The 27,405-nt window shown below is 47.5% G+C and overlaps 1 protein-coding gene across 3 annotated transcripts; it reads left to right on the top strand.

Annotated features, from left to right (window-relative positions):
* On the top strand, window positions 1–27,160 carry MPST (mercaptopyruvate sulfurtransferase). Of its 3 annotated transcripts, none has more exons than XM_069736858.1 (3): window positions 1–204; window positions 22,260–22,870; window positions 25,527–27,160. In XM_069736858.1, the coding sequence occupies exons 2-3, from the start codon at window positions 22,270–22,272 to the stop codon at window positions 25,823–25,825; spliced, it is 900 nt and encodes a 299-aa protein (XP_069592959.1). In that variant the 5' UTR covers window positions 1–204; window positions 22,260–22,269; the 3' UTR covers window positions 25,826–27,160. The 3 variants fall into 3 exon arrangements, with proteins under 3 accessions (XP_069592959.1, XP_069592958.1, XP_069592960.1); XM_069736857.1 differs by having other exon boundaries at window positions 64–240; XM_069736859.1 differs by lacking the exon at window positions 1–204 and adding an exon at window positions 16,416–16,573.
* The last annotated feature ends 245 nt before the right edge of the window (window positions 27,161–27,405 follow it).

The following is a 27,405-nucleotide window of genomic DNA, read 5'->3' as shown; positions in this document are numbered from 1 at the left end:
GTGTCCGTGCCGTGTACTTCTAGCTCATCCACTGTCCCCTCCTCCCGGGTGGTTGGATCCGGAGTGGTGACAGCGGCGGGCGCCGGGCGGACGTGCGGTGCTGCAGGAGGTGGGCGGGTATAACCGGGACTGGGCGTGGCTACTGCCTGCGGCCTAAGGGGGCGGGGCCCGGGAATGTGACAGGAAGGACGACAGCTGGCAGAGGTGAGAGAGAGACGGCCAGGAGGACGGGACGTGCGGGTGAGGCCACAATGTCTGCTGTGCATCTGTGTGGTGCATGCCACCTGGGACTTGTAGTGCTACAGGGCTGCTGGCACAGGAGGGCTGTGCATGTGTCCTGGGACTTGTAGTGCTACAGAGCTGCTGGCACAGGAGGGCAGTGTATGTGTCCTGGGACTTGTAGTGCTACAGAGCTGCTGGCACAGGAGGGCTGTGTATGTGTCCTGGGACTTGTAGTGCTACAGAGCTGCTGGCACAGGAGGGCTGTGTATGTGTCCTGGGACTTGTAGTCCTACAGAGCTGCTGGCACAGGAGGGCTGTGTATGTGTCCTGGGGCTTGTAGTCCTACAGAGCTGCTGGCACAGGAGGGCAGTGTATGTGTCCTGGGACTTGTAGTCCTACAGAGCTGCTGGCACAGGAGGGCTGTGCATGTGTCCTGGGACTTGTAGTGCTACAGATTTGCTGGCACAGGAGGGCAGTGTATGTGTCCTGGGACTTGTAGTCCTACAGAGCTGCTGGCACAGGAGGGCTGTGCATGTGTCCTGGGACTTGTAGTCCTACAGAGCTGCTGGCACAGGAGGGCTGTGTATGTGTCCTGGGACTTGTAGTCCTACAGAGCTGCTGGCACAGGAGGGCTGTGTATGTGTCCTGGGACTTGTAGTCCTACAGAGCTGCTGGCACAGGAGGGCAGTGTATGTGTCCTGGGACTTGTAGTCCTACAGAGCTGCTGGCACAGGAGGGCTGTGCATGTGTCCTGGGACTTGTAGTCCTACAGAGCTGCTGGCACAGGAGGGCTGTGCATGTGTCCTGGGACTTGTAGTGCTACAGGGTTTCTGGCACAGGAGGGCAGTGTATGTGTCCTGGGACTTGTAGTCCTACAGAGCTTCTGGTACAGGAGGGCTGTGCATGTGTCCTGGGACTTGTAGTGCTACAGGGTTTCTGGCACAGGAGGGCTGTGCATGTGTCCTGGGACTTGTAGTGCTACAGATTTGCTGGCACAGGAGGGCTGTGTATGTGTCCTGGGACTTGTAGTCCTACAGAGCTGCTGGCACAGGAGGGCTGTGCATGTGTCCTGGGACTTGTAGTCCTACAGAGCTGCTGGCACAGGAGGGCTGTGCATGTGTCCTGGGACTTGTAGTCCTACAGAGCTTCTGGTACAGGAGGGCTGTGTATGTGTCCTGGGACTTGTAGTGCTACAGGGTTTCTGGTACAGGAGGGCTGTGCATGTGTCCTGGGACTTGTAGTCCTACAGAGCTGCTGGCACAGGAGGGCTGTGCATGTGTCCTGGGACTTGTAGTCCTACAGAGCTTCTGGTACAGGAGGGCTGTGTATGTGTCCTGGGACTTGTAGTGCTACAGGGTTTCTGGCACAGGAGGGCTGTGCATGTGTCCTGGGACTTGTAGTCCTACAGAGCTGCTGGCACAAGAGGGCTGTGCATGTGTCCTGGGACTTGTAGTCCTACAGAGCTGCTGGCACAAGAGGGCTGTGCATGTGTCCTGGGACTTGTAGTCCTACAGAGCTGCTGGCACAAGAGGGCAGTGTATGTGTCCTGGGACTTGTAGTCCTACAGAGCTGCTGGCACAAGAGGGCTGTGCATGTGTCCTGGGACTTGTAGTCCTACAGAGCTGCTGGCACAGGAGGGTTGTGCATGTGTCCTGGGACTTGTAGTGCTACAGAGCTGCTGGCACAGGAGGGTTGTGCATGTGTCCTGGGACTTGTAGTGCTACAGAGCTGCTGGCACAGGAGGGCTGTGCATGTGTCCTGGGACTTGTAGTCCTACAGAGCTGCTGGCACAAGAGGGCTGTGTATGTGTCCTGGGACTTGTAGTCCTACAGAGCTGCTGGCACAAGAGGGCTGTGCATGTGTCCTGGGACTTGTAGTCCTACAGAGCTGCTGGCACAGGAGGGTTGTGCATGTGTCCTGGGACTTGTAGTGCTACAGAGCTGCTGGCACAGGAGGGTTGTGCATGTGTCCTGGGACTTGTAGTGCTACAGAGCTGCTGGCACAGGAGGGCTGTGCATGTGTCCTGGGACTTGTAGTCCTACAGAGCTGCTGGCACAAGAGGGCTGTGCATGTACACAGGTGTTAGGTCTGGGGCACACCAGATCTTCTCAGGCTTCCATACTCGTACACTGGGGTGCAGTTACCCCAGTCGCCACCATTTTTGGGACACCCGGGGTTTTTATTCTGCACTTTGTGCAGCTAATTTGCATGATCTGCGGGAAATGAGCAATAAACGTGTCGGGTCTTACACCGCCCTCCGTGTGCCGTGCTATAGACTGCGTTCACGTGAATAGTTTTCTGTGGAGGGTTTTTTTTTTCTTTTTTATGCTGCGTATTTTAGAAAAAATGCAAGTAAATTAGTAGAGGCAGAAAATCTGCAACGTGAAAAAGTCATCAACAGCCCATTGTGGGGACATTGCCTCAGTCACGGGCAGGGCGGCACCTTCACCTTTTATTTCATTAACCATTTTGGGCTCTATAAGTAAATTATTACTTTTTATTTACTTTTGAGGTGGGGGGGAGTGAGGGGGGGGAAAAAAAGAGAATTTTTTTTGTCTCTTACTACATATGTGTAATAATTTATTTGGATTGTTGAGGGTATGTGCACACGTCAGGATTTCTTGCAGAAATTTCCTGCCAAAAACCGGAGATTTCTGCCAGATATCCGCATGCGTTTTTTTTCACGTTTTTTCCCGATGCATTAAATAGCGGGAAAAACGCGAAAAATCCGCAAAATTAATGAACATGCTGCTTTTTTTTTTTTTTTACCGCAATGCGTTTTTTTCGCGTAAAAAAACGCATCATGTGCACAAAAATTGCAGAATGCATTCTAAATGATAGGATGCATATGTGTGCGTTTTTTTTAAATGCGTTTTTATAGCAAAAAACGCGAAAAAAAGCAATGTGTGCGCATACCCTGATAATTTCTAGATTTTATAACCTTCATTTACTTGTACAATGCACTTCGTGAGCGCTGTGAGAGACGCCTTCCCCTTTTTCCAACATCTTAGGGTATGCGCACACGTCAGGATTTCTTGCAGAAATTTTCCTGACAAAAACCGGACATTTCTGCCAGAAATCCGCATGCGTTTTTACCGCGATTTTGACACGTTTTTTGGTGCGGTTTTCCCAAATGCATAGAATTGCGCGAAAAACGCAGAAAATCTGCAAAAATAATGAACATGCTCATTTTTTTACCGCGATGCGTTTAATGTATGCGTTTTTAATGAGTTTTTATAGCGTTTTTAGCGTGAAAAAACGCGAAAAAACCTAAAGCGCCACTCCAGCTTTTTTTTTCTATTGAGGGCTGGAGTGTTGCTAGCAATGTAGATTCTCTGCTAGTGATGAGCGAGCGTGCTTGTATAAGGTGCACGCTCGTGTCCTAATCCAGTGTTTTCGGCGTACTGAGTCACTGTAGCTGTTCGATAGTCTCAACACATGCAAGGATTGCCTGTTTGTTAGACATCTGCAAAACATGCAGGGATTACCTAACCGGCACGAGACATATGACTTGAGAATTTTTTTTTTTTTTTTAGCTTGGCAGAAATACTTGATTAGGACACAAGCATGCTTAGATAACACCTTATCCGAGCACGCTCGCTCATCACTATGCTCTGCCCCTACTTTTATACTTATCAATCGCAGTCTTCATCTCTTCCCAGTGCCGCTACGGTCGTGACCCGCCGGATCGCTCCGGTGTTTGCTGGTTGAGCCGGAATTAAAAATTCTGCTGCTTCATGGATTCTGGAACAGATTTTTTTTTTTTTCCGTTTATGCCCATCTGTTGCAAAGTTCTGCACTCAGTAATAATGGTGCAAATATTATTATTATTATTATTTATTATTATAGCGCCATTTATTCCATGGCGTTTTACATGTGAGGAGGGGTATACATAATAAAACAAGTACAATAATCTTGAAAAATACAAGTCACAACTGGTACAGGAGGAGAGAGGACCCTGCCCGCGAGGGCTCACAATCTACAAGCCCCTCTTTCCAGAAAATATGTAGCTTCCAGGTCAATGAGGCAAATAAATCAAAGCTTTTGCACTAGAAAAAGCGGTGCAAAGGCTTTGAAAAGTGAAAAGGTGCAGAAATTTTGCAGCTTTTGGCGTCATGGATCACAGCTGGGGAGGAGATGCGGCGTTGTCACACGCGCCCGTCCAGTTTCGGGAGTTTTGAATGGCAGAATTGCTACTCTAGTCATTGACTGGAGTAGCATTTCCGACATGGCGCGTGCTCCGCAGAAGATGCACCAAATGAATTACGGTAACTAGTGTGAACCTGCTAATGAATTTGGCGCCTTGTACTCCAGCGACATGAGCGTACGCCACGCCAACCTGATGACTCTTTCACAATGTGTTTTGACATACGGCCGGATCCTTAGTGTCTCATCCAAGGTGGCTTTAACTAGAAAAACGTCCCGAAACAATTTTTAATTGGACCAAAGCAAGAACAGATTTATCAACTGCTTGGTGCACGGGGGCAGAGGCTGGCACACCGTCATACGGTGCGCCATTAATGGTATAATTATCCCGCCGTGCTTCGTGCATGAAATACTTAATCTGATTGGCTGCTGCAGTGAGCAGCTTCGCTCTGTTAGATTTTTATTCATGGGGTCCCCGTCTTGCACTATTCGTCCACATACATAAATGTCTCCAATCACGGCCGATTAATGGCTTTATCAACGCTTTGTATGAGCTCCCTTGCACTTTAGCACTCCATTAGTTGCTGATGCCAGTGTACACAGTCCCTGATAAAGTCCATAAAGGTTGTCTGGATGATGCTTTGTTTTTATGGACAGGACATTGCTCCTCGGTGACCGCACTACGTCTGAAATGTGTGCAGACTTCATAACGGCTCTAGACGCTTTATGATCATCCAAATTCTGGATTTTGCAGTAAATGTAGTAAAGATCCAACACTGAGGAAGAATGAAGTTGGTTTAGGCCTTTTGCACTTTTAATGATTAAATAGATAGGTAGCCCCTTGTTCTTTTCTCTCTAGGGGTATGTGCACGCCATATCCTTTTCTGGTGAGTCTGCTCCGAAACCTGCCTCCCAAAAAAATGAACGCATGCGTAACACATACATTTCTATACAAATACGACTCTCTGCTCGTACAGTGACATATTAAAAGTTTGGGCACCCCTGGTCAAAATTACTATTATTCTGAAGTTTAGGAAGTTGAAATGATCTGTGAAAGGCCTAAAGGTAACCAGGAGCACCCAAACGTTAACATGCCACTGTATGTTCAGCCTTTTAAATGTCATTTACCCGCTTCAGGTTTCCAAAGTCTACGCCAAGTGGTCAAAAGAAGTGAGCGGAGCATTCTGGGGTCTCAATGGCGTGTAACATGGCCGAGTGTATATGTGATGTTTCATGGGCCAGTACTCGGCCAATTGTTATACTATGGGGCACCTCAGATCTGCGATTATTTTCTCATGCTGATTCGGATCATGCGCACCCATACAAGTCTCAGGGTGCAGGTAAAACCTCATTCAGAGACGATGGAGACAGTAAGTTTGTCTTTTCTGCACCTGTGATACAATTTTATCTCTACCATGAGATAATATACAGCAGAGTGATCGTACCCTTAGGGTGTTTTCCGCTCTGAACACTGTCCATACTTGCAATACAAGTCAATGGAAAGTCTCCTGGGCGTGTTTTAGGACCCCTTAACATGTCTGTGTTTCCAGTACTTGCAGCGTCTGTTTTCACACGCACGCACGCACGCACGCACATTATAATCTATGGGGCTGCGCACAGGTTTATGTTTTCACATGCATCCTGTGACCCACACTTAGACATTCACTTTTTTTTTTCTGACATCACGGATGTCAATATGTCCTGCTCATGGATGACAAAGTATGCCATCCGTGTGACACATATCGGATTAGAAATTAAAGATTTGTAAGTGTTAAAGATAAATACTGTAAATATCCGTGAGATATATAACTTGTTCCTTGTGAATGTAGCTTGCTTTACATGTATTAACCTACTAAATCAATGAAAAAAATGGCGTGGGGTCCCCTCATTTTTGGTAACCAGCAAAGGTAAAGCTGAGAGCTGATATTATCAGGCTGGAAAGGTCCCTGGTTATTGGGCATTTCTCCTTCGCCTCATTGGGGGACACAGGACAGTGGGTGTATGCTTCTGCCGCCAGGAGGCTGACACTAAGTAAACTTGAAAAAAAGTTAGCTCCTCCTCCATCGTATACACCCTGACACTGGCTACCAGAGACTCCAGTTTATGCTTAGTGTCTCAAGGAGGCACGCCTCTGGGTCCTGGATCGTTGGACCCGATTTTTCAACATCTTTGAATTGAAGGGGCGACGGACCTTTTTGAGGGTCCGATCTCCCCAAACCATCAACGGGCAAGTACGTGCGAGGTTTCTCCACGTATCCTTCCCCGCTACGTGGGATTCTTCACCGGACTTAGCCCTGACCACCCTGAGGTAGCTAGACTCCAGGCTGTACAGGTGCCCGTAAGATGTCCGTGTGTTTCCCCCTGATTTCTACACCCCTGCGGGTGTTAGCTGGGGTGGTGGACGGTCCCTCTCCTTATCCTGGGATAATGGAGATAGGGTTCCTGCACCGTCATTTGTTCTACCCCTCACTGAGTGCGGTATGACAAGGGGGGCTCCGGGCATTACCTGCTGCTGCGTCCTCCGGGAGTGCGGTGCCTTTATTAGCGTTACTGATGGTGAGCTGGCCAGCTGTGGCATGATCTGGCGCTGCAGCGTTAGGACAGCGGCGCTGCGGCGTGGTCCGGCGCTGCAGCGTTAGGACAGCGGCGCTGCAGCGTGATCCGGCGCTGCAGCGTTAGGACAGCGGTGCTGCAGCGTGATCCGGCGCTGTGGCGTTGGGTCAGGGCGCTGCAGCGCAGCTACGCTGCAGCGTGGTCCGGGCGGCGCCGCGGCGTTAGGAGCGGCGCTGCGAGGTTCGGCGCCACTCTCCCCCCAGAGGCTACGGCCCTGCCTGGCTGCGGCGGGCATGGGGCAGCTTCCTGGAGCCCAGGACTTCCGGCCATCGACCGCGCTGTGAGGCTCCGCCCCCTCCGGCGCGTCACTTCCGGTTCCGGCTCTCCTCTCTCTAAGGGGGAAAACATTTGAGGCCCCGGCTTCGAGCCTGCTCCAGGCCGCAGCATCGTTTGGCGGTCCCTCCCCCCTAAGGCCTGCTGTGCATATAAGACAGCGCTTTTGGGCTCCGCATCGTGCTTTCAGGATCCATCACGGTACTCGAGGGGACTCAGGACTGGGGTAAGTGCTTCTCCCTCCATCTGGCTGAAGCATTATTTTTGTCCCAGTCTCTGGCCCTGGGTATAGCTTTACGGATCGTTATGTCTAGAAGGGTTAAGACTCACACGGTTCTTTTTACCGGTTGTGTATCTTATCGTGCCCCTTTTCCGCACGCCCAAAGTAGTCGCCTCTGCGAGGCCTGTGACTCTGAACGCGCCCAGGAGCCCCCCCCCTGCCAGTTCCCCAGTAGTCGCTCCGGTTCCTCAAGCAGATGCTGAGGCAGCTCTGCCAGAATGGGTCACGTCCTTGTCGCAATCCATGGCGTCCCTTACTGAAGCGATCAAATCTCTGCAGACCCCGGCAGTCAGGGACGGCAATCCACCTGTCTCGGAGAGGGCCTCGGGGTCTCAGGAGCCTTCGGCCTGCAGGGGCCGCGCTCACTCTAGACAGACGCATGGAAAGCGGATTCGCAAAGCGTCGTCCAGGCACTCAGGTGCATCCGCATCCTGGAGTTCCGTATCTCGTTCTCCTTCCCCTGCAGAAAGCGGGGAAGTTGAGACTGATTATGAGTCAGAAGGGTCTCTTAATTTTGAGAAGCCTGGTTTTCAGGAGTCTGTAGATAGCCTGATTGAGGCTGTCAATCAGTCTTTGGGGATAGAGGACGAGCTCGCCTCATCCTCTGATCATAAAGTCTCATTTAAGCGGGCTAAATGGGCCCATAGGGTTTTTTCCTCTCACCCTGAGTTTGAGCATCTGATTCAACGCAACCGGGAGCACCCGGACAAGCATTTTTCAGGGCAAAGAGCTCTGAAGGCCAGGTATCCCTTTGCTTCGGAACTTTGTAGTAACTGGGCAGGAAACCCTTCTGTAGATCCTCCAGTGTCCCGTTTAGCCTCTAACACGTTGCTATCTCTCCCTAATGGCTCATCGATTAAGGATCCTACGGATCGTCTTATAGAGAGCTTGGCTCGTTCTGTCTTTGAGGCTTCAAGTTCAGCACTTTTTCCTTCCTTTGCAGCAACTTGGGTTGCCAGGGCTATGATTTCTTGGTCAGAGTCATTATCTAAGGCTCTCCAAGAAGGTAATTTGTCAGCAGGATTGGCAGAAATGTCATCTCAGGTAGCAATGGCTGGTAGTTATCTGATTAACGCCTCCCTAGATGCGGCAGATTGTGCTTCTTCGGCTGCATCTAATGCTATTGCCATCAGAAGGGCCCTTTGGTTAAGGTCCTGGCGGGCTGATTCTACCTCTAAAAAATCTCTTACTTCCCTACCGTATCAGAGTGGTCGTTTGTTCGGAGAGAAGCTGGATCAGCTTATTTCTGACTCCACAGGAGGGAAGAGTAAGTTTCTTCCTCAGCAGAGGGCTAGACAGCCTTTTCGTCGCCAATTTCAGGCCCGTTTTAGAACCTTTCGCAACGTTAGATGGGCCCCAGCATCAGGCTCTCCTGCGCAGGGTCGACCCAATCAGGACCGAGACGGTCGGACCCCTTATACGGCCAGCCAGGGGGGAAGAATGCATCCCCAGTCTACTAGATCCAGAGGATCTAGGACTCAAAGATTTTCGGCTTAGTGACTGGAGGCCCCCTCTGGGTGTCTCCAACAGAGTAGGCGGACGTCAACTTTTATTTCGCCAGGTCTGGCTTCAGGTAATCCATGACCAGTGGGTTGGAGAGCTCGTATCATCGGGGTACAAAATAGAGCTGGTTCAGCTGCCTCCTCCCCGGTTCTTTCCATCCCGTCTTCCCAGGGTCAAGTCTCTTCGTCAAAGCCTGTTCAATTCCGTAGAGTCCCTTCGTATCAGCGGTGTCATTTCTCCTGTTCCAAGGGAGGAAAGGTTTCAGGGCTTTTATTCCAATCTTTTTGTAGTGCCCAAAAAGGACGGAGCAGTAAGGCCTATTCTAGATCTCAAACTCTTAAACAGGTTTGTCCGCGTTCGTCACTTTCGGATGGAGTCTCTCCGGTCAGTCATCGCCTCTTTGGAAAAGGGAGAGTTTTTGGCCTCAGTAGACATTCAGGATGCTTATCTACATATTCCCATCTTTCCACCTCATCAAAGATTTCTCCGGTTTGCCGTAAACAATCTACACTTTCAATTCACGGCATTACCCTTCGGGCTGGCCTCCGCTCCCAGGGTGTTCACAAAAGTCATGTCTACTGTGGTTTCCATTCTGCACTCCCGAGGTATAGTTGTCTTGCCATACCTGGACGATCTGCTGATCAAGGGACCGACTTTTCAATCTTGCAGGGAAAATGTCGGCTTCACTCTAGACACCCTTTCTCGTCTAGGTTGGCTGGTGAATTTAAGGAAGTCATCCCTACAGCCGTCCCGGAAGATCTCATTTTTAGGCATGATCTTCGACACCTCTCAAGCCCTATCAATCCTTCCCCAGGACAAGGTCCTAGCTCTTCGGCGGGAAGTGAGGAATCTTCAACAACCAGGCCCTCATACGATTCGGTCTGGCATGAGGGTGTTAGGAAAGATGGTTGCGACTATAGAGGCGGTTCCGTTTGCGCATCTCTACTCAGGGGGAAGCCCTTTCCCCCAACCAATTGGTTAGTGGTCACAACAGATGCCAGTCTCCTGGGTTGGGGAGCAGTATTCTTTCATCACGCTGCTCAGGGGCTCTGGTCACCTCTGGAATCAGCCCTCCCCATCAATATCTTAGAGATTCAAGCAGTTCGACTAGCCTTGTTACATTTCCACCATCTTCTGGCAGGTCACCCTGTCCGAATTCAGTCGGACAACGCCACAGCGGTAGCCTACATAAATCACCAGGGGGGCGCCCGCAGCAAGGCAGCCATGCGGGAGGTAAAGCAAATCCTACTCTGGGCGGAGAGAAATCACTCTGTAATCTCAGCGGTCTACATTCCGGGCGAAGAAAACTGGGCGGCAGATTTCCTAAGCCGTCAGGGTCTGGCCTCCGGGGAGTGGTCTCTCCATCCCGAGGTATTTTTGCAGATTTGCCATCTTTGGGGGACTCCGGACGTGGATCTAATGACGTCCAAGTTGAATGCCAAGGTGTCCAGTTTTGTCTCTCGGTACCGAGACCCCCGGGCGATCGCCGTGGATGCGCTGGTATTGTCTTGGAACCAGTTTCATCTCTCTTATCTGTTCCCTCCTCTGGCACTGCTCCCGAGGGTAATCAAGAAAATCAAATCAGAGAGAGCACCGGCCATCCTGATCGCTCCGGATTGGCCACGACGGACCTGGTATGCAGACCTGGTACAACTTCTCGCCGGGGTTCCTTGGCGGCTCCCCGATCGGCCGAATCTTCTATCTCAAGGGCCGATCTACCACCAGAACTCAGAGGTCCTACGTTTGACGGCCTGGCCGTTGAATCTTGGGTTTTAACCCAGGCAGGGTTTTCTCAAGAAGTGGCGGATACCATGATCAGTGCACGTAAGCCCGTCTCGGCCAAGATTTATTATCACACTTGGAAGGTGTTTCTTTCCTGGTGTAGAGAGCGCGGGCTGCCTCCTCTGCGTTTTTCCATTCCGAACATTCTAGCCTTCCTTCAAGCAGGCCTGGATTCTGGGCTTGCTCCAAGTACTCTTAAAAGGCAGATTTCGGCTTTATCAGTCCTTTTTCAGCGCAAGATTGCTACTAATCGTCAGGTCAGGACTTTTTTCCAGGGAGTCGCTCATAAGGTCCCTCCTTATAGGACTCCTTTGGAAGCTTGGGACCTTAATCTGGTTTTAAGGGCTTTACAGAACGCTCCTTTTGAGCCTCTTCAAGATATTTCTTTGATGTTTCTTTCTTGGAAAGTCGTATTTTTAGTGGCCATAACGTCCATAAGACGGGTATCGGAGCTGGCAGCCCTTTCTTGTCGTTCCCCTTTTCTGCAGTTTCATCAGGACAAGGTAGTTCTCAGACCAGCACCGTCTTTTTTGCCGAAGGTTGTTTCGTCATTCCACATCAATGAAGATATTGTTCTGCCCTCTTTTTGTCCGGCACCTACGCACCGTGTAGAAAAAGCTCTCCATACGTTGGATCTGGTAAGGGCTCTGAGGAGGTATGTTTCCCGAACGGCTCCTTTTCGCCAGACAGATGCTCTGTTTGTCCTTCCGCACGGTCGCAGGAAGGGATGCGCTGCTTCAAAATCTACCCTGGCCAGGTGGATAAGGGCGACCATTCAGGAGGCTTATTGCACCATGGGCATGACGGTTCCGGCCGGAATCAAGGCTCATTCAACAAGAGCGGTGGGGGCTTCCTGGGCCGTTCGGCACCAGGCCTCAGCAGAACAGGTTTGCAAAGCTGCGACCTGGTCTAGTCTGCATACGTTTGTCAAACATTATAATGTCCACTCCCAGACCTCTGCAGATGCAAGTCTGGGTAGAAGGATTCTTCAAGCGGCAGTGGCGCATTTATAGACAACCATCATCTGGATGTCTTTGACTAGTGAGTTATTTTTCCCACCCAGGGACTGTTTTAGGACATCCCACTGTCCTGTGTCCCCCAATGAGGCGAAGGAGAAATAGGGATTTTTGTGTTACTCACCGTAAAATCCTTTTCTCCGAGACGCTCATTGGGGGACACAGCTCCCTCCCTGGTAGCCTTATGGCTGCTTTGGTTATATCTGATTACATTAGTCAGTAGGATCTTTTCTAGACATAAAGTTTCTGTATTTATGCTGTTATATTATTTTTTGTGTTGTTCTCCTACTGCTTTTTGCACCAAACTGGAGTCTCTGGTAGCCAGTGTCAGGGTGTATACGATGGAGGAGGAGCTAACTTTTTTTCAAGTTTACTTAGTGTCAGCCTCCTGGCGGCAGAAGCATACACCCACTGTCCTGTGTCCCCCAATGAGCGTCTCGGAGAAAAGGATTTTACGGTGAGTAACATAAAAATCCCTATTTCCCAGCCCACACAGAAGTGGCGCATCACATGAGATGCTGCAATTCTGGTTCTTCACCTTCGCTCTTCTCGATTGCCTTGGTTCAGTGGTAATGGGGCTTGAGGCTGATTTCACAAACCCTATTGTTAGTAATGGAGAGGTGACTGTCAGACACTCCTATTACTAAGGCCTGTCCCACACGTCCAGATAATTCCGGTACCGGAATTGTCCGTGTGCTCACGTTGCACATCAGTGCGGCAGCCGTGTGCCGCCCGTGTGCCAACTGGGTACCACACGGACCGTGCAGGAGACAGCGCTACAAGTAAGCGCTGTCCCCTGCTTTGGGTGCTGAAGCTCCATTCATTTCTTCTCTCCAGCAGCGTCGCTGGAGAGAAGATATGAAAAATCATTTTTTTTTTTTTTTTGGTGTTTAAAATAAAGATCCGTGCGCCTGCCCGCTGTTAATAAAATACTCACGTAGCTCCCTCGCTGCTTTCTCTCCACTCCGCAGCTTCTCCTGTATGGAGCCACATATTCATCACTGTAATGGGCGGTACCACGTGACCGTCTGCTTTACCTTTGCTGATTTCATAAAATAGGGGTGGACCACATCTATCTATCTATCTATCTATCTATCTATCTATCTATCTATCTATCTATCTATCTATCTATCTATCTATCTATCTATCTAGGTCACTTCCGTCTGTCTGTCATGGAAATCCTGCGTTGCTGCGGCCGCAGCATCAATAGTAAAAATATCTAATGTTAAAAATAATAAAGAAATCATTATATTCTCACCTTCCGGCACCTTTCCCACTCCTCACAACGCTCCGGGCCATGCATTGCGGTCTGACGAGATGATGTAGCGGTCTCGCGAGACCGCAATGCATTCTTGGGAACGGAGCGTCGCGAGGAGCATCGCGAAATGCCTCGCCTGGATCTGGGGGCCGCCAGAGGGTAAGTATATAACTTTTTTATTTTATTTTTTTTAACGGGGATATGGTGCCCACACTGCTATATACTGGGCAGTGTTATATCCTGCGTGGGCAGTGTTATATCCTGCGTGGGCAGTGTTATATCCTGCGTGGGCAGTGTTATATCCTGCGTGGGCAGTGTTATATCCTGCGTGGGTGACGGAAGGTGAGTATATATATCTATTTTTTATTTTAATTCCTTTTTTTTAACAGGGATATGGTTCCCACATTGCTATACACTGCGTGGGCAGTGCAATATGCTGCGTGGGCTGTGCTATATTTCTCTGCTGTATCTGTGCATCATGAATCGTGGTATGTGTTAAAGAGGGGGGCCCTCAAAAACCAGCCGGCCCTGGCTTCACTGATTGGTCAAGCCCGGCCATGAATTGGCGCGGAATTTGAACCATGCCTCGCTAATTGGTCGCGTCAAGCCGAATCCTGTGTATAAATTGTATTATTCTGAAAACTTCATAAATAAACTACATACATATTCTAGAATGCCCGATGCGTTAGAAACGGGCCACCATCTAAAATAAATATATATATATATTTATACCGGAGCGTCGCAAAAGGTGAGTATATAATGATTTGTTATTTTTTTTAATTATTTTTAACTTTAGATGTTTTTACTATTGACGCTGCATAGGCAGCATCAATAGTAAAAACTTGGTCACACAGGGACAATAGCGGCGGTAACGGAGTGAGTTACTGCGGCATAACGCGGTCCGTTACCGCTGGCATTAACCCTTTGTGAGCGGTGACTGCGGGGAGTATGGTGCCGGCTGCAGGGGAGTAGGGAGGGACTGATAACTGTGGCCGTCGCTGATTGGTCTCGCCAGATACCTGTCATGGCTGCCGCGACCAATCAGTGACTTGGATTCCATGACAGACAAAGGCCGCGACCAATGAATATTTGTGAAAGACAGAAAGACGGAAGTGACCCTTAGACAATTATATAGTAGATAAATTAGATGGTGGCCCGATTCTTACGCATCGGGTATTCTAGAATATGTACGGTATGTATGTATGTATGTGCGTCGCGCTGTGAGTGGGGGTTAAATTCCGCTCCAATATTCCTGATTGGCAGTATCAATAGTAAAAAGTTGGTCACACAGTGTTAACAGCAATGTTAACAGACTGCGTTACACCGTCTTGTGCCGCGGTGTAATGCAGTCGGTTTAACGGAGTGCTAAAACGCTATGTGGGTGGCGGGCGCTGACTGGGGGGGGGGAGTATGGAGGGGGCACTGACTGCAGGGGAGTAGGGAGCAGCCATTTCGCGGCCGGACTATGCCGGCCGCGTTTAATCAGTAACTTGGGATTTCTGTGACAGACAGAAGTGCCCCTTAGACGATTATATATATATATATATACTAGATGGTGGCCCGTTTCTAACGCATCGTGTATTCTAGAATATGTATGTCCTCGTAGTATATTGCACAGCCTACGTAGTATATTGCCCAGCCACGTAGTATATTGCCTAGCTACATAGTGTATTGCCCAGCCAGGTTTGTCACAGTTGAAAAAATAAACATATACTCACCTTTCCGCCCTTGTAGTCCACGGCAGCTTCCGGTCCCAGGGTTGGTATTATCGCAGGACCTGTTATGACGTCGCGGTCACATGACCGCGACGTCATGGCAGGTCCTTGTAGCGCAGGTGTGCAGGGCCTGTGATGACGTCGCGGTCACATGATCGCGACGTCATGGCCGGTCCTTCTGCCACCGGAACCTGCAATGGAAGATGGCGGCCGGAGCGAGCTGCTACGGAGGGTGAGTATAGCAGGTTTTTTTTTTTTTTTTTATTACTATTTTTAACATTACATTTTTTACTATTGATGCCGCATAGGCAGCGTCAATAGTAAAAAGTTGGGGACACACAGGGTTAAAAGCGGCGGTAACTGAGTGCGTTACCCGCAGCATAACGCGGTCCGTTACCGCCGGCATTAACCCTGTTAGCGGTGACCGGAGGGGAGTATGCGGGCGACAGACACTGACTGCAGGGAGTAAGGAGCGGCCATTTTCTTCCAGACTGTGCCCGTCGCTGATTGGTCGCGGCAGCCATGACAGGCAGCTGGCAAGACCAATCAGCGAATGAATAACCGTGACAGAAGGACAGACAGACGGACGGAAGTGAACCTTAGACAATTATATAGTATATAGATAGATAGATAGATAGATAGATGCGCACACTTCTTTTGTCCTTTGCAATGTAAAATCCGGACAGCACATAGGTCGTACATCAGCATACAGTTTATGTGCTGTACATGTTTTCCATGAACCCTTAGACTTGTATTGGCCCTTGTCATCCATGACACTGGGAAAAAAACAGACATATCTCCACGAGTTTTGCACCGGCACAGTCCGTGGAAAAACTAGATATGAACAGCCCCACACATCTGTTTTTTCCACTGACTTCGTGCTGGTGCAAAACTTGCAGAGATATGTTTGTTTTTTCCAGTGTTCTATAATCTACACATACCCATTCCAGACAGAACACAGACTGATTTCAGTCCTGAACTCAACACTTTCGAAGGCATAAATGAAGCTATTGAATTCCGGTCAGGAGACCTTTGGCCTGTCTATACTACAGTCAATGATAAATGCGCAGTCTCTAGAAAGTTTTCAAGGTCTAGTATAAGATAACTCGCACATTGAATCTAAGCTCCCTCTTAAAACATTTGTTGTTGAAGTGCTCCCCCGGTCGGTTCTCCGCCACCAGGTTTGTCCCTGTAGATTGCTGTGGGTAATGTCACATCAGGTTTCCCCCACCTCCATAACCTCTGCCGCTGTGGACAGTTCCTCACCGATGGTTGTGGTGTTTGGGACCTTCTTCACACTGTCCATTTGATCTGATAGTACGAAGTTGTCAATTCCTGTTAAGCTTTGCTGTTTTAGAATGCCCTAAAAAGCTGAGCAGATAGATGGGGCCACTACTTTTACCCATAGTTATAACGCATAACCCCCCCCACCACGGAGAAACACCAGCAGCACTTAAAATCGGTTTGTGCCTCAAGCGAATGAAGCACTGCTTCTCATCCGTATACTCCATCCCCACACCGCATGATCGGTTTTACTGCCGGAAGCCCAGAGAATAAAGCTCCACCTAAGATGAAATGAACTTTGTCCTAGCATAATCAGCGTAAACATCTTCAAGGATTCACAAGCCGTTCAACCGGAATTGTTGACAGCGTGAATTTACTAGATGTCTGTAGGGTGACTTCAAAATCTGGATAAAGCCACCTTTACTGCAGGTCCAGACTTATCATTGGTGCAACTCATCATTGCCGCACAGGGTCCCAAGAGGTAAGGGGGGCCACTGCTATTTCCAAAACAGGCAGAATTATGCATTGTGATGAGCTGTTAGCCTATACTGTTTTTGCACATAGGCCCGTCCGTCTTATGTCCGTGATGGCTGGCCACTACAGTATTGGAAATAACAGAGCAGTGATCCTGTGTCCCTCATCTGTGGAAAGCAGCACAATCATTACCAGGCCTGTGGAGTCGGTAAGCCAAACCTCCGTCTTCTCAATGACTCTGACTCCACAGCCCTGGTCACTACTGAGCATGTGCATAAAGTGCAGCACAGATTTATCTCATCTACGACCCCACAGCACTGGTCACTACTGAGCATGTGCATAAAGTGCAGCACAGATTTATCTCATCTACGACCCCACAGCCCTGGTCACTACTGAGCATGTGCATAAAGTGCAGCACAGATTTATCTTAACTAAAAGCCCAGATCCTTAGATCAGAATCAGAACAGACATTTATAGGACATTTCATGACTTTCCCAAATTATGAAAAATGTTTACAGTACATCCTGCCCTCAACTACTAAACCCAATTTATTATATATTTTCAGAGTTGGTCCATTTTATACCAACTCCACCAAAATGGACTCTGACTCCACAGCCCTGACACTCCACACCACATCCACAGTGGTGATAGAGCTTCACATGTCTCCATATCACCCCATATGAGTAGTGTGAAGAAAAATATACAGTCGTGTGTGTACGCAAGAGTATAAATGTTTGGCTATATCTACGTATATACTACTTAACACTCTTCAGCTGCTTGAGAACCTCAGTCTTTAGTGGTGTGTGTGTGTACCGCATATCTACAAATATACCTCCTAATACACGTCAGTTGCTTGAGAACCTTATAATTATTACTATTTATATAGCACCATTAATTCCATGGTGCTGTACATGAGAAGGGGTTACATCAAAATACAAATATCACTTACAGTAAATAAACTAACAATGGCAGACTGGTACAGAGGGAAGAGGATCCTGCCCTTACGGGCTTACATTCTATAAGATTATGGGGAAGGAGACAGTAGGTCGGGGGGTTGCAGTTGCTCCGATGGTGTTGAGCTGGTCGTGTGGTCTTTACAGGCTGTAAGCTTCTTTGAAGAGGTTTGTTTTCCGGTTTCTTTTGAAGTACCCAAATGTGGTGGATAACCGGACGTGTTGGGGCACAGAATTCCAGAGGATGGGGGATATTCGGGAGAAGTCTTGGAGGCAGTTGGGTGGGGAGCGAATAAGCGTGGAGGAGAGGAGGTCTTGGGAGGACCGGAGATTACGTGAGGGAAGATATTGAGAGACTAGTTCGGAAACATATGGAGGAGAAAGGTTATGTATGGCTTTGTAGGTCAGCGTTAGTAGTTTAAACTAGATAATTCACACCTCAGCTGCTACAGAATCTTGAAATACGCACCCCAGCTGCTGCAGAACCTTATAATTCATACCTCAGCCAATGCAGAACCTCACAATACATCTTAGGCCTTCATTTTTAGATGTGACAGTTCGGTGCTGTCCATTTTTACTATTTGTGTGCCACATACTGGAATAAAATGTATTCAAGAAATTATTTATTTTTATGTGTTAAAGATGTTCAAAGATAAGATCTGACAGATGTATACCTTCACAACCACACAAGACATTATAAAATTACACCCTTTAGTGCCTGGCATGTGGACCTTATTGTCCATATTTGTATTAAAGGGAACCTGTCTGCTGGATTGTGCATAGTAACCTACAGACAGTGGCAGGTTGGAGCCGTTATACTGATTAGGCTAGAGTCACACTTAACGTATAAAAAAATTGGTCCGATTTTGACGGACGAGAATCGCACCAATGTTCTCCGAACAGTGACCTGTTTATAATCCGTTTGCTATGCGATTTCCTCCCATCAAGTAACCGTGTGACATCCGTATGCAATGCGACTTTAACATGAGCTTTTATTACAGCAGTTCTCTGTATGTAAAAGCTCATGTTAAAATCGCAATAGCCAGTTATTAATTTGTCGGCTTCTGTAAAATCAATGCAGGAGCCGACAGGATAGAAGACATGGATTGCATACAGTAAATCCATGCAGAATACTTTTATATATAGATGTGTGTGATCAATACAATTAGTATAGTGTGTGTATGTGCATGCAAATTATGGGACATGTACCGTATTTTTCGGACTATAAGACGCACCGGACCATAAGGCGCACCCCAAATTTGGGGTGAAAATTGCAGAAAAAAAGATTTTTTTTTTTGAGAAGATGGGGGTCCGTCTTATTGTCCGAATTTACAGTATCTTACCTGAGGGCTGGCGGTGGCAGAACAGGGTCACAGGAGGCATGGTGTCGGCAGAGGTGAGGAGGTGCTGGGATGAGGAGGCGCAGTGAGAGGTATGGCGTGAGGGGAGTCCCTTTCCCCGGTATGGTGATGCAGCAGCCCGGTAAGCAGCAGAGCCGGTTGAATCCTGCGGTGGCAGAGATGTGGCGGCAGAGGAGGCGCAGTAAGCAGGGTCCCTTTCTCCGGTGAGGTGATGCAGCAGCCCGGTAAGCAGCAGAGCTGGGTGAATCCTGTTATCGGTGGGGGCGGCCATCTTCCTGAGGCTGCGCGTGTGCAGATGAAGCGCTCTACTTCCCGGGGCTTCAGGAAAATGGCCGCGAGAGGCCGCGCGTGCGCAGATGGAGATCGCGGCGGCCATTTTCCTGAAGCCCCGGGAAGCAGAGCGCTCCATCTGCGCACGCACGGCCTCAGGAAAATGGCCGCCACCACCGATAACAGGATTCACCTGGCTCTGCTCCTTACCGGGCTGCTGCATCACCTCACCGGAGAAAGGGACCCCGCTTACTGCGCCACCTCTGCCGCCGCACCTCTGCCACCACGGTAAGCCTGCATTGCGACTATTAGACGCACCCCCCATTTTCCCCCCTTTTTTGGGGGGGAAAAAGTGCGTCTTGTAGTCCGAAAAATACGGTATGTATTTAATAAAATAATCATTTCGGGGGAAAAAATGGCGTGGGCTCCCGCTCAATTTTCTGTGCCAGAGAGGGAAAGCCAGCGACTTAGGGAGGGGTTTATACCCATGGATCTTCTCAGGCTATGAAAATAGGGGACCCCCTCAAAAAAGACGTATAATTAATAGCCAGAAAAGGCTATGCAGACAGCTGCCGACTGATATTCATAGCCTAGGAAGGGGCCATGGTTATGCCCCCTCCCGGATACAAAACACCAGCTTACAGCCACCCTAGAAATGGTGCATCTGTAAGATGAGCCAATTATGGCACTTGGCCTCTTTTCCTACTGCCCTGTAGTGGTGGTATATGGGGTAATAGGGGGTTAATGTCACCTTTGTATTGTAAGGTGACATCAAGCCGGCTTAGTAATGGAGAGGTGTCAATAAGACAACTATCCATTACTAATCCTATAGTTGTTAATGAGTTAAAAAGACACAGAATAAAGTCTCTTAATGAAATAAAACCATAAACACAGTTTGCCATCTTTTATTGTTCTCCTAATCCATGCAACGCCCTCTATCTCCTGTAAAAAAAAAAAAAATGGTGTCTGTTTGGTGACGTTTGGACTAGTCTCTGCTAGTGATGGGCAGTCTGGCTCTTTTTGGCAATTAGGCTCCGCTCCCCAAAAAGAGCCAGCTATTTTGGATCCTAAATGGATCCCTATTAATGACGTTAATGCGTCCGAAACCCTGCCTAGTTGCACTCATTAAATTCATTAGTGGGTGAAGTTACGTCAGTCAAACACCGGAATTTTATGCTCAGTGAGAGCCATTCCTAGAATTTAGTGGCTCAGTGGGGTGCCAGTTCCCATCTTTCCCAGCAGGGAGCCGCCTCTTTCTCTCGGTTCGTTTGCGAAAAACCCATCCCTAGTCTCTGCCAGATAGAAAAACTTGAGTCAGGAAGTCGTCAGCTTCTCAAGAATCTGGAGAAAGCTGTTCACATGACTAAGTGTGATATCTAGGACACCATGCAGAGTGCTGACAGGGAGTATATTACAAACTGTCAGCACTCTGCAGCCTAGGTACACACACATTAATAATCTTTAATAATCTTTATTTTTATATATAGCGCTAACATATTCCGCAGCGCTTTACACACATTATCATCGTTGTCCCCGTTGGGGCTCACAATCTAAATTCCCTGTCAGTATGTCTTTGGAATGTGGGAGGAAACCGGAGTGCCCGGAGGAAACCCACGCAAACACGGAGAGAACATACAAACTCTTTGCAGATGTTGTCCTTAGTGGGGCTTGAACCCAGGACTCCAGCGCTGCAAGGCTGCTGTGCTAACCACTGCGCCACCGTGCTGCCCATTATACAGAAAGCCTGGACAACCCCTTTAATACAAAGTACTAGGGATTGTCTGTCTGCTGGCGCTACCGTAATGTAAAATGCAGCTGAAAAATTTCGTTACCAAACACTGCAAAAACACCTTGTGTGAACTTAGCCTTTTTGTCTCTACATGCCCCTTCTTAATTGTGAAGTGCTGCAGAATTTGTTGCCATTATATAAATAACCTATAATAAATTAATAAACTTATTTATTCTGCATAATGCTTGCGACATAAGGCTGGGATCTGATATATTTGGGTTTCCTGAATCAAGCTGACAAACTGCCGTCCAAGAGCCCAGCACAGAGTATAGCACCCCAGCTAGTCTGACACTTTTTATAAAGGAGCATTACAAGGACCTATGGTCAGCTTATTTGCAACATTTTGATTTTATTTTTTTGTTTTTCCCCACCCATAGAAAGAAATAAGAAAGTGAAAAAGGCTTAGGCCATGTTCACACGTTCCTGATTTCCCTGCTGTTTTTTCTGCACTAAAAACCGCAGCTCTTGGCAGAAAACGCAGGTGCGTGTTTTGGTGCGTTTTTTGATGCGTTTTTTAATGCGGTTTTTAGTGCTTTTTTCATGCAGTTTTCTCTGCAGAGAGTCTGTGTTTTCTAGGAAGTTTTTTTTAGGGTTAAAATGGCTGAAAATACCCTAACCCATGCGCCCGCCATTTTGGAAGATGGCGGCGCCCAGGGAGAAGACGGACGGACACCGGGAGGCCCGGTAAGTATAAGGGGGGGAGATGAGGGCACGGGGGGGGGGGGTGTCGGAGCACGGGGGGGTGGGATTGGGGCACGGGGGGGACAGCCACACTCCGCCCACGCACTTCCTGCTGCAGCGGTTCTGCACCACAAACCGCAGAAAACCCGCAGATATTTGAGGTTTGACCCTCACAATGGAGGTCAATGGGTGCAGAACTGCTGCAGTTCCACAAAAAGAAGTGACATGGTACTTCTTTTTTACCGCAGCTATTCAGCGCGGCTTTTTTAGTGAATTTCCGCAATGTGGGCACAGCGGTTCCTGTTTTCCATAGGGTACATTGTACTGTACCCTGCATGGAAAACAGCTGCGGACCCGCAGTGGCAAAATCGCGGCGGTTCTGCAGTAAAAAACGCATTGTGTGAACATGGCCTTAATGTTTTTTGATGAATAAAACTAGCTTTATTAAACATGTACTGTAGAAAAAGAACAGATGGAATCCACAACGAAAACACCATAAAACGGGTGTTTTGAGCACGCGTTTTGGCTGCAGAAAAATAAGAAGCAAAAACGCTGACCACCACCTAAAATAGTTTTTCACTGGCTTACGCTTGTTACTAGTTTATTAACTGCTCTTCATTTATCTGTTTTGTGCCGTAGTATTATCATCATGACCCACCAACTACTACCCCGTGCTCTGGTATCTCCTCGATGGCTGTGGGAATCCATACGGTCTGGCTCATCTCCGCAAGGAACACTTCGTATTCTTGATGCTTCATGGCATCTTCCCAAAACTGGACGTGACGGATGGCGTGAGTACAAGGAGCGCCATATTCCCGGCGCTTACTTCTTTGACATTGATGCTTGTAGTGATCGTACCTCTCCTTATGACCATATGCTGCCCAGCGCAGACCAGTTTGCTGAATACACAGGACGGCTTGGTGTATCCAACAACAGTCATGTAGTCGTCTACGATGCAAGTGATTTTGGTTCTTACAGTGCTCCTCGGCTGTGGTGGATGTTTAGGGTATTTGGACATCAACGAGTCTCTGTGCTGGATGGTGGCCTTAAAGCCTGGCTCCGAGAAGGACATCCAGTAAAGTCCGGAAAGGAGCCACGTCCACAGATAACAGAGTTCCAAGCAAAGCTGGACACATCCCAAGTTGTGGGGCACGAGGAAATGGAAGAGAATGTGGAAAAGAAGACAATTCAAATGGTGGATGCCAGAGTGGAGGGAAGATTCAGAGGACTGGAGCCTGAGCCCAGAGAAGGTGAGATTAGAATGTGGTTATATCATGACTTTGTTGTGTCAATTAGTTATATATCTGATATTTTTGCTCTCCTCCACCTCATATGATAAAAATGAGACTTTCTGAGAAATGGCAAGGTGTAGCTTGCGTTCCCCTTAGTTTTTCCTATGCTTTATCTTGTGAAATTCAGTATCCACCCTTTGGTCATCTTTCTGTTTTTGGCCATTCACTGAAGTGTTAAACATTCGTAAATCAAGTTTTATTTTTCTAAATAACTGGGAGAAGATACAGATTAGATATTATAAAAAAAAAAAATTTTGACAGTGAGGGTGATGAGTGGAAGAGGCTGCCACGAGAGGTGGTGGGTTCTCTTTCAGTGGAAGTCTTCAGAGGCTGGACAGACATCTGTCTGAGATGGTTTAGTGAATTTTGCATTGAGTAGGGGGTTGGACACGATGACCCTGGAGGTCCCTTCCAACTCTTATGTTCTTTGATTCTTTTCCCTTTCCTAGTGCAGGGCCCCAATATCAAATTAATAAAACTGAAAGGGGTATCTGCATACGGGGGAGATAAAATATGCATACATGTATGCACCCTTTTGTCTGTGACAACTGGATAATATTGTGGCACCTGTCATCATGGTGTGGGACCCGTCTGACCTCAAGAGCCACCCAGGGTGATGACATTCCAGTGTCTGCTGAGGAAGTTCACACTGCCCTTGTCTGGCTGACACTGAATAATGACCAGAACACTGGACTAGGATAGTGTGAATCTTATACCAAATGTATATACCATTAATGTCTGATAGGTTGGAATCCTGTAAGTGGACACTGCACCTTTCGGGAGAATGAGGGTCCCCTTATTTCTTGTTTCCACTCCAAAATGTAAGAGACTGACTATACATGCCACTCCCTGCTGTAGATTTTGAGTTGCACTACCTCCATAATCTACTACGCAAATAGTGGCACAGGCATCTCCACCTCCTTTACACGTTACTGAAGTACCAGATAGAGTTCAGACTGCTCCACTGCAAAATGTTCAGTTTGAAGACACAAAAAAGCACAGTGAGGTCAAAAATACTCTGTTGTAAAAAAAAATCACAGTAATAAGCAAGTGCTTGTCAAAAGATGGAAAAAACAGGGTATTTAGTTGATACTTTTTTTTGCAAAAAAAATGTATACTAAGCTACTCCACCAATCGTCAAGGTATACCCTTATAGAGCAGTCCTATGTCTGGTTTTTCTCTTTATAGGTGCCGTATTTTTCGGATTATAAGACGCACTTTTGTTCCCCTAAATTTTTAGGGAAAGTGGGGGGTGCGTCTTACAATCTGAATGTGTGCTGTGGGGGAGGGGGGCGGCTTTGGAGTGGTGTCAGGGGGCTGGGGTGGGCCGGCTACAGAGACAGCGGGAGGTCACATGCTCCCTCTCATTAGCCTCATGTAATATTCACGGCACCCGCTGTCCATCACCTCGGTGCTGAGTTGGTTGACAGGGGACCGGTGACTCTTCCACCCCCCCCCCCCACCCCCAGTCACTCTATATGTCCCCTACTGGCACGCACATGATAAAATAACAAACGCTTGACTCACCTTCCAATGATGGCTCTGTGCTCCTTGTTCCCCGTGGCTCTTCCTGTGTCTGTGCCAACATCTGATATCATCACTGTGTGCCCAGGTCACATGATCGGATGCCCAGGAAACTGGAAGCGTTACCAAGGAGCTGGGAGCACAGAGCCATCATCAGAAGGTGACATAAGTGTTTATTTTATCATGTGCGTGCCAGCAGGGGGGCATATAGTGACCGGGGGGGCCATATTCAGGATGGGATGGGGGCAGTGTGCCAGCAGCACAGGGGGGGCCAAGGTGCCAGGATGGGGGTTATATAGATACCAGGATGAGGGACATATATATGACTTGTGAGACTGACACTTGCATTATAAAACAGACCCCCATTTAACATTTTGTTTCTTCACCTAATTTGGGGGTGCGTCTTATAAAGCGAAAAATACGGTATATTTTTTAGTAAAATGTAAATTGTTCTTTTATTCTATAAACTTCTGACAACATGTCTCCAAATTTCCAAGCAATAAATTTTGGATTTTTTTTCTGAAAAGGAGAAATGGTCAAAATTAAAAAAAACAAAAAAGAAAAAGAGAAACTTGCTTTCAGACCTCAAATAATGCAAAGAAAACAAGTTCATAATCATTTAGAAACAACAATACTAATGTTTTTTAACTCTGGAAGATTTCAGAAATCAATATTTTGTGGAATAACCATGATTTTTAATCCCAGCTTTCATGCGTCTTGGCATGCTTTGCACCAGTCTTTCACACTGCTGTTGGCGCAAAAATGTCAGCAGTTCTTCTTTGTTTGATGGCTTGTGACTATCCATCATCCTCTTGATTACATTCCAGAGGTTTTCAATGGGGTTCAGGTCTGGAGATTGGGCTGCCCATGACAGGGTTTTGATCTGGTGGTGTATTAATTTTTGCCAGAGCTGTATATATTTTTTTTTTTCCCCTCTTTTACATTGTCCACCACACTCGGTAAGTGAAACATCTAGATAACATTTACATTTTATTGTCTCATGTACGGTCTGTGCCTGTGCTTAATCTACTGTATTCTGCATATTTCATCCATATTTATCCTTTTATTATTATTTGCCTCCATCTTGTAGGGATTGAACCTGGACACATCCCCGGATCAATAAATCTCCCTTTCCCAAGCTTACTTACACCAGACGGCAATGAGAAATCCCTGGAAGAGCTGCGAAGTCTGTTCCAAGCAAAAGGCGTTGATCTGTCCCGTCCTCTGATAGCCACGTGTGGCTCCGGAGTCACCGCCTGCCACATCGCCCTGGCTGCGTTTCTCTGCGGTAAAGAAGACACTGCCATATATGATGGATCCTGGGTGGAGTGGTACATGAGAGCAAAGCCAGAAGATGTGGTTTCAGAGGGCAGAGGAAAGACCCTGTAATTAACATGATTGCCTATTTTTGTCTGATGACCTGTGATGGTTTTTTGTCCACTAGCTTGTTCGGTCTTGCAATGTGTAGACAGCGTATCCGTCAGTGCCTTAGGTGTACGTGTCTGGTCATGGTGGTCGTCCTCTGCAATGACCACCTGACGATCACACAAGACTTGCCACATCTTAGTGACCATGGGCACAATCAAATAAACCTCTGTACAGTCATCATCCAAAGGCAGCAGAAGGAGTTGTCCTCTATAATTCTCCAGAATGCGATCAATCTGAACTTTGTCTCGTCTGATTACCATCTTCTGTCTGAATCCTCTCTTGGGGTAACGTGTGAGTCGATGATTTTCAATGGAAAAGTGGATTACACGCCGATGCATCGGGTGATGGGAGTTTTTCTTTGTTTTTGGTGGGAAACCAAATCAACCTTTTTTTTCTATTACATTGCCGCGGTTATTTTATTATTGGTTGTAACAGCGTTTGTGGGAATGAAGTGATTATAAAGACCTGAATCATGAATGTTTGTCGATATTGCTATTAAATATTTCAATTCAGTGTACAAACAGTGGTGTTATGAAGGTTAAAGCCCGTGGCATATATTGGATATATTTTATGAAATATGTGTTCCTGTCTTTTTTTTTTTTTCTCTCCTCTTTCTTACCTCCTTCCATCTGCTGCTAGTTGTTGATCGGTGGCTGTCTGACTGCTGGGATCTGTACCAGTTGCACAGCGCAGAAATTATATTGACATGTAAAATGGAGAGGTAGGTCAGACGCCCGACAACCATTGGTTCTGGTTTCAGTAGTCGGACACCAAGCTATCAAGGATCAACAAGTTATCCTTTTGGATTGATGATAACTTGTTTTCACCACGCAACCCCTTTACTTTTATTTGATGACGGAGAATTTAAAAAAAAAAAAAAAAGACGCATTTGCGCTCTTCTGTCTCCTAGTTTTCTCACCTCCAAAACGGAATAAAATATCTACAATGTGAGGTCTTGTCTTATTCCAGAGAAATAGATTATTATCCTAACTCCTTATTAACAGAGTCAATTTGGTACTTAATGACCAGGCCAATTTTTACAATTCTGACCACTGTCACTTTGAGGCTATAACTCTGGGATGTTTCAACGTATCCCATTGATTCTGAGATTTGTTTTTTTTTTTTCATGACATTGTACTTCATATTAGTAGTAAAATTTCTTTGTTATAATTTGTGTTTATGAAAAAAATGGAAATTTGGCAAATTTTTTAAATTTTGCAATGTTCAAACTCTTAGATTTTGTACACTTATATCACAAAGTGGTGTCACACAAAATAATAAATAACATTTCCCACATGTCTACTTTACATCAACATAATTTTCCAGTTCACCACCTGACAGCACCATTGGAGGACATCCTTCATACCCTCAGTGGGACAGGAACAACAAGCAGTTAAAAGGACCCTCCCCACTCCACCCACCAGTGTTTTTCCTGTCCCACTGTGGATAGGAACGGCAAGCTTTTCCTCCGACGGTGCTGTGGGGATCGGGGGGCCCAGCCTTTCCCTTCCCTGCCACAAGACATCTGCGGCTGATACCTG

The sequence above is a fragment of the Ranitomeya imitator genome, chromosome 8 (genome assembly GCF_032444005.1).
Source record: "Ranitomeya imitator isolate aRanImi1 chromosome 8, aRanImi1.pri, whole genome shotgun sequence".
Classification (NCBI taxonomy): domain Eukaryota; kingdom Metazoa; phylum Chordata; class Amphibia; order Anura; family Dendrobatidae; genus Ranitomeya; species Ranitomeya imitator.
This window is presented reverse-complemented; position numbering and strand designations above follow the sequence as displayed.

Coding starts and splice junctions, on each gene's coding strand:
- MPST (XM_069736858.1), top strand. CDS start 22,270: ATGACCCACCAACTACTACCCCGTGCTCTGGTATCTCCTCGATGGCTG. Junction 22,871..25,526: donor GGAGCCTGAGCCCAGAGAAG/GTGAGATTAGAA, acceptor TCCATCTTGTAG/GGATTGAACCTGGACACATC.